At 45.2% G+C, this 6835-nt stretch overlaps 1 protein-coding gene across 1 annotated transcript; it reads right to left on the reverse strand.

Moving 5' to 3' along the window:
• Positions 1-2256: 2256 nt before the first annotated feature.
• Positions 2257-5636, reverse strand: LOC126203278 (trypsin beta-like). Its single transcript, XM_049937534.1, has 2 exons — positions 5232-5636; positions 2257-2746 (listed from the first exon to the last, which is right to left on the reverse strand). The coding sequence occupies exons 1-2, from the start codon at positions 5631-5633 to the stop codon at positions 2354-2356; spliced, it is 795 nt and encodes a 264-aa protein (XP_049793491.1). The 5' UTR covers positions 5634-5636; the 3' UTR covers positions 2257-2353.
• Positions 5637-6835: the final 1199 nt, after the last annotated feature.

Genomic DNA, 6835 nt, shown 5'->3' on the forward strand with positions numbered 1-6835 from the left:
TGGTGTGTTAAGTACCCAAGCACATCCGTTTATGTTGTGTCGTTCGTTTCGATTATTTGCTGTTGGGAAGCTTTTCTTGTGAACAACACCGAGTGTTTGTAGTGGTGAAATCGAGGTGCAGTGGAGTTAACTATATTGGTTCACTATAATTCAAGTGTACCAGCCTTGTGGCCGTTAGTTTTCCGGTTGCCTGCCCTGGGCACTAACGTAATTTCAGGCAGCGTCCTTTCCTCACCTGTTGTCGCTGCCAACATGGTGTGTAGTTTTGACAGAATAATACACATTTCATTGTGGGCAATTACGTCCATAAGAATTTGGTCTTTGAGTTTTTATGTGCCGATTAGTGGCGAGCAAGTCGTTTGGTCGGTCGGTCTGTGACTGTCTCTTGGGTTACCGACGGATCGAGTGTAGTTGGGCGCACTACCTGTCTCACCTAAGTGAACGTTAATGTTTCGTGGGCAGCCCCCCCCCCTCCCCCTCCCGCCGTGGTGGAGTCTGAGTGCCGTTGTCTGTACTATCCTCTTCATGGATGTTTAATGGTCTGTTGGTAATATATTATACCCAATGTTTTAAAAGAAAATTTTTATTGTGTTTTATGTAAATCAGTTTATGTGAATCAATTGTGGGCCTTCAGCCGTTTAAAGCCTTAATCTCAAAATATCCCCTTAGGCGAAAACGTTCTGGCCTTCTGCCTTGAAAGATGAAGGTAATATATTTAAAAATTTTGAAATTTAATTCTGGCCTTCAGCTGTTTGTGTTGCACCTTGCATATGTTTGTTCTAACTACTTTTGCCTTGATGCTTTCCACGCAGCTATTGCTATTGCTATTGCTATTTTAACTTCATTTTTATCTTGTTGATTTTTGCATTTTGAAACTCGTAGTTGTAAAGGTTCGGCCATGTGCCGTTTTGTTTTAAAGGTGTTATTAAATTGCAAAAAATTACAATTTTGAGTGAAACTGACCGACACATTATTTGGCCCTTTGCACAATCCTAATCACCTGTTCTGCCCAGCGGGTTTAGCGGGCGTATCAATTTCTCAGCACAAATTACTATGGAAACGTCCGTAGAAGTTTGTCAAACTGTTCCTGATCACCCTGTATAGCATACGACAGTCATTCGTAAATCGTATTTCTGGTTTGGGTTGAACTGGTCGATAAAGGCAGAAAGACGTCAGTCTCTGCCACCTGTCATGAAAATACTAAGAGAAAAGTTGAGTTTGGATTCACTTAGTTCAGGAGATTTTTCTCCTATTTGTCTTATTACCTTGCCTGATAGGACTGTCTGGGGAGCCAACATTATTGATTACATTCGTCTTTTATCAGCATCCTACCTTACTCTTTACTAATAACCTTATCACTGTTAGGACTCTGATGTACGAAGGTGTGCTTAATTAAGAGTGCATGCGTGATCTTAGAATCATAATTGTAGCTTTCAATGCTGGCTCCTGGTGTCGCCAGACCAGATTTCGTGATTGTACGCCTCAGATTCCCTTGAGCAGAATGAATGGTCACAAGTAACGTTTGACGACAACCGAACGCAATTCGTAGGAAGCAGTGTTGATCTTATCTTCTACCTTTTTCCGACGACTGCTGTAGAGAGTGCTGTATTTTTTAATGTACTCACAACATCAACGGTGTCCTGTCTCTGCGATGGCACGATTCTTGGCCGACAGACTAATGTCCATGTTGTTTAATAAGAATCTAATCCCGGTAAAGGAACATAATGTTAAGTGACTGCTAATCTTCTACGAGAGGATACCTTGTTTTAATTAATATGCTTCTCATGGAGTATGATTTCTTACTCTTTTCTCGTAAATGCAACCCACCATACCTTTGCACCTCCTGTGGTTAATGAGAACAACATTCCCTGTTAGAGAGAGGTTCGTTTCCTTTCATTATCAATGAAATTCATTCCCTGATTCGTTGTAGTCAAGTCATTTCGTATAAGCCGTAGGGCGAGATGCCATTATTTTCTCTTGCAGACTGCAGACGACATTACACTTACTTGAGTTTATCGGTAGAGAGCCGCTGTCTGCTGTTGATAGGAAGCACAATAGCTCCACCAAGACAATTTGATATGGCGAAAAGTGTATCCCACATTACAATACTGTTAAGGTTCAGAATTAAAGTTACATCTACTCAATCAGTTAATAAAAATAGGATTGGGAATCTTTCAAGGTGTCGATGGACTTGTCTACAATGCTGACAAGCTGGCAGTGGTTACGCTGTGTTTCGCCAAGGAATGGGTAAAAATGTTAGAGACATAGTGTTTATTTTATGATAGACATTCATGCATTAAACAAATACATCTGATGGAGCAAGAAACGCAGATCAGCTGTGGGCCTGCGGACGTCACACACCGGCTGCAGAGCGGATCCAGGAGCGCAGGTTGCCGACGCTGGCGTACACGGCCGGCGCAGACTCACAGGTCTTCGCCCCCCAGGAGACGATGCCCACTTGCATGTTGCCGCTGACCAGGGGGCCGCCAGAGTCTCCGTTGCAGACGCTCTTACCGGCCTGACCAGCGCACACCATGCGGTCGGTCACCTCGGAAGAGAAAAAGCTCTCGCAGTAGGAGCGGTCCGAGATGCTGATGTCGACCTTCTGCAGGGTGGAGGCTACAGGCCCACCGGTCTTCGTCCTCCCCCAGCCGGTCACCGTCACCGCCAGGCCAGCCGCCGGATCGTAGCCGTCAGATGGCAGGCTCACCACCTGCGCGTTGCTGCCGAGCAGCGAGCCGGACACCTGTCAAACACACAGAGGCGTCACCAACTCGACGGCTAGTACACACAAGACGGGGCTGGGACCGAGACTTCAAGAGTGTGGTGCTCAGAGGTCCAGCCCACAGCCGCTGCCAGTTTGCTCTCGGACGAAACGAGCCTGTGGGGTCATCTGACGTGGTGGTCTCAGCAGTGAGAAGTGTTCCAAACTGCGATGTATGAGTGGGGGATAAGAGGCGGTGCCTTGTTGAGCAATGCGGTGGAATGTGATGTATTGGTTACGGCTAATTTATTCATAGAAGATGCACGTCAAAACTAAGGGTGGGTTCAAAAGGAAGGAGAACGTGTGAAGAAAGCTTGACGCAAGAAAACAAAGAAAAGCTAATTATTGGTGAGCATGATCAAAGTTGGCGGAAGTTTGAGATGAACAGGTGAGGCGGAGGACAGAGAGAGAGAAATCAAGAGGGGAGGGACAGGAATACAGACTGGGAGAAGGGCGTGGATAGATAGTGGGAGGTATGATGAGATGCACACGGAAATGTAGGGCAGGACTCCACGTAAACACAGCTCACACTATTATCGACCCACCACCAACTTGCACAGTGTCTAGATGACAACCTCGGTCCATGGCTTCGTGGGGTCTGCGTCAGAATCGAACGTTACGATCAGCTCTTACCAACTGCAATCGGGAGTCGTCTGAGCAGGCCACGGTTTTCCAGTCGTCTAGAGCCCAAACGACATCTTCACGAGCCCAGGAGAGGCACTGAAGGCGATGTTGATCAGTTAACAAAGGTACATCCGTTGGTGGTCTGCCACCGTAGCCCGTTAACGCCAAATTTTGCCGCACTGTCCTGACGGATATGTTGGTCGTACGTCCCACATTGATTTCTGCGGATATTTCAGGCAGTGTTGCTTGTTTGTTAACACTGCAAAGGAGATATCGAGCTGTTAGCAAAGGTACGTTCGTCGGTCTCCTGTTACCTTAACCCACTAACGCCAAATTCCGTCGCGCTGTCCCAATGGATACGTTGTACGTCCCACTTTGAGCTCTGCGGTCATACCACGCAGTATGGCTTGCATATTAGCCCTGATAACTCTAATGAAACGCCGCTGCTCTCGGTCAGTCGTTAAGTGAAGGCCGTCGGCCACTGCGTTGTCCGTGGTGTCAGGAAATGCCTGAAATTTGATATTTTCGTCATTATACTGACAATGTGGATTGTGGAATACTGAATTACCTAACGGTTTACGAAACACAGTGTCCCATGCGACTTGCTCCAGCTACCATTCCAAGTTCGAATTCTGTTAATTCTCGTCGGGTGGTCACAATCACGTCGGACACCTTTTGACATGAATCACCTGAGTAAAAATGACAGCTTCGCCTGTGCATTGCACTCCAACCCAGCGTTCATTACCGCTGACCTTTAAAAACATCACGCCTTTTTCAGCTGTAAAGAAGGTTTGTACTGTGAGCAGACGTCGTTTCTAACTCGAAAACAAACGGGAAATATGTTCCTGCTTTTCACGAGGACGCCAGAACAATTCTCAGTAAACAAGCATGCAGTTCGGCTTCCATATGACACTTCAGTTCCACTATTGTCATTCTCAGCGAAAGACGATCACTTTTACACTTGGACAACGTGGATGCTCTTCTTCTTATGCACAATAACGTGACTGTCAGAGAACAACGATTGAAAGTGTATGTTCATAGAAACTATTTTCGCGAATTGAGTTTCATTTTCTGTTACTTGTAGTTCTGAAATAGTTTTCGATTATTGCTCTTCTTTGTTGTGTGGATTTTTTGAATCCTGAAGAAAGACATCCGTGGTCATCGATTTGTTTCAGACGAAGAGGTGTTCAACTGAGCACAGTCATGCTTCCGTAGACAACCGCGAACATTTTCCCTTTAACACATTGGTTGTCGTCTCCATAGTAGGATAAATGTTTCTCGGCGATTATTTTTGAAACAATAAGCAATTTACGTACTTTGTTCCCAACTCTTTCGTTTTCTTTTGTCCACCTCTTGCAACAATGTAGGTAGTCAGACGTACAAGAAATGCAAGACCCATTTCACAAGTGCAAGCAATGGGAAATAAATCTTGATATGTAAAAATAATTTGTTTTTCCTCGTTCACTCATTGGTGTGCGACAGTTGATTTACCAAGAATCAAAGGAATAGCAACGATTGTCTAAATGTAAAAGTGATCATTATTCGTTGTGAAAGAAGCAGACGGAGCTACAATGTCATATAGAAACTGAATTGATTGCTCCTCTTTGTGAATTGCTGACGGGAATATTCCACTAGCTAAGTGTCATACGCCAGTTTGTAGAAATCGGGATATACTACTGGGGAATCCTGGCTGAGACTTTTTGAGGGCGCTACTTTATATGGAATTCAGTGTTGCTTACTCTCTAGATTGGAAAATGTGTCTCACTGTATCATTATTTTGGCGATATGCATGGTGCCTACGTATCACAGACTTATTTCTGAGGTGTCAATTTGTGCCGCTCACCTGTATAACGGAAATGTCGTAGTCTATTGTCTCGCTGTCGTACTTTGCGTGCATGTAGCCAGAAGACGCCTGCAGGACGGAGCCTCCGCTCTCGCGGACTGAGCTGCCGACACGGAAACTCATCCAGGACAGAGCGACGCCGTCCACACAGTGAGCCGCCGACAGCACCCAGCTGGAGCTGATGATGGACCCTCCGCAGTTGTGCGAGCCCAACTTCTGGAAGGACACCTGCCACGGGTAGTCGGCGATGTCCGCGTTGGTCCCCCCAATGATGCGGCCTGACGCCTTTGTTCCCCGCATAGCTGGGGAAGGCAGGGCCAGGGCAGAGCCCAGCAGGCACACCAAGAAGAGGGCGAGGCGCTGCATCGTGGTAGCGGCGGCGGTGACTGCCCACACCTCCATCCCAACACTTTATATACCATCTGATGTGCAGATAAACAGCACACTATAAGTTTCGTCATCCCACTTGAGCTAACTCTGTCCTTGAAGCTGTGACAGTCAGCGTACTTCACTCAGTGAGATAAGCCAAGGCGATACAGTGCTAGCTTAATTTCAATACAGATCTTGAGCAATTACTTCTTGCCCATGATGAAAGTGTTTCTTTCACAATGGAGACGTAGAAGAAGCTGTCTAACATTTACCCACTCGACGAGGTTGGGAGATAATCTCTATTTGCTGATTGTCTGTTCATCTGTCATTGACAGTTTGCTGTGAATGCTCTACAGGAATGTTGGTCACTGTGTATATAAAAAATAGAATAGAGAGGTTTCCGAGGTAAGAGCATTTCTGACCTTGGCGCTTAGAGTGTTAAAATAAAGATTTACAGTAAATCGCAAGTTGAGAGAAGTCGGACATGCCTCCAGATGTGGGGACGCTATTATCTGTAAGCAGCATGTCAAAAATCTGGTTATTACAGTGGGTCATGCTATGAGGTGATCTGGCACTGTTCATGGTCATTCGCTCGTTTGATAGGGCCGTTAGTCTTTGCGGCATCCATAAGCGTAAATATAATCGTTTCACACTTACGACTGTGAGTTCCACCATAAGTTGTTCGGTTGCCTAGCAGGAAAGGCTTGTTTACCTAGCGCAAACAGAAAGATTTTCTCTGCAAATTATGAGCATTATTTCTTGACGTGTCTTTTGTATGTGACTGATCAGCGCACGGGCATTTCTAATTTCATACCTCAGATACCTGCTTAAACCTGATACTTGAAATTAACTTGTTCCTCTTGAACGGCTTATAGATTCCATCGATCTTAACTTGGTAATCCAACGGGCGGACCATTATCAACAGTAACACATAACAGCGAATACATTCTCGAAGTTAATCCAGAAATTAGTGGTCACCCACTACATGAAACCAGCTTTCATCCTAGAGCTAGTCAAATACTGCCGATGAAATTTTCTTCTATGAATAGAATTCGAAAGGCATCGTTAAAGTCCATTTGTCAATAATAGCAAACACCTAACACTACTTGCATAGCTTCTCATCGCAGTTTTGCTGTTGTAGCAGTAGCATTTTAATTTCTCCACCGATCACTTTCACAAGGATGCAGAACATTTCATGATATTAAAATACAGTTGCAACAGAAATAACACACACA

Source organism: Schistocerca nitens, chromosome 9 (genome assembly GCF_023898315.1).
Source record: "Schistocerca nitens isolate TAMUIC-IGC-003100 chromosome 9, iqSchNite1.1, whole genome shotgun sequence".
In the NCBI taxonomy this organism is placed as follows: Eukaryota; Metazoa; Arthropoda; class Insecta; order Orthoptera; family Acrididae; genus Schistocerca; species Schistocerca nitens.

Coding starts and splice junctions, on each gene's coding strand:
- LOC126203278 (XM_049937534.1), bottom strand. CDS start 5,633: ATGGAGGTGTGGGCAGTCACCGCCGCCGCTACCACGATGCAGCGCCTC. Junction 2,747..5,231: donor ACGACATTTCCGTTATACAG/GTGAGCGGCACA, acceptor TGTGTTTGACAG/GTGTCCGGCTCGCTGCTCGG.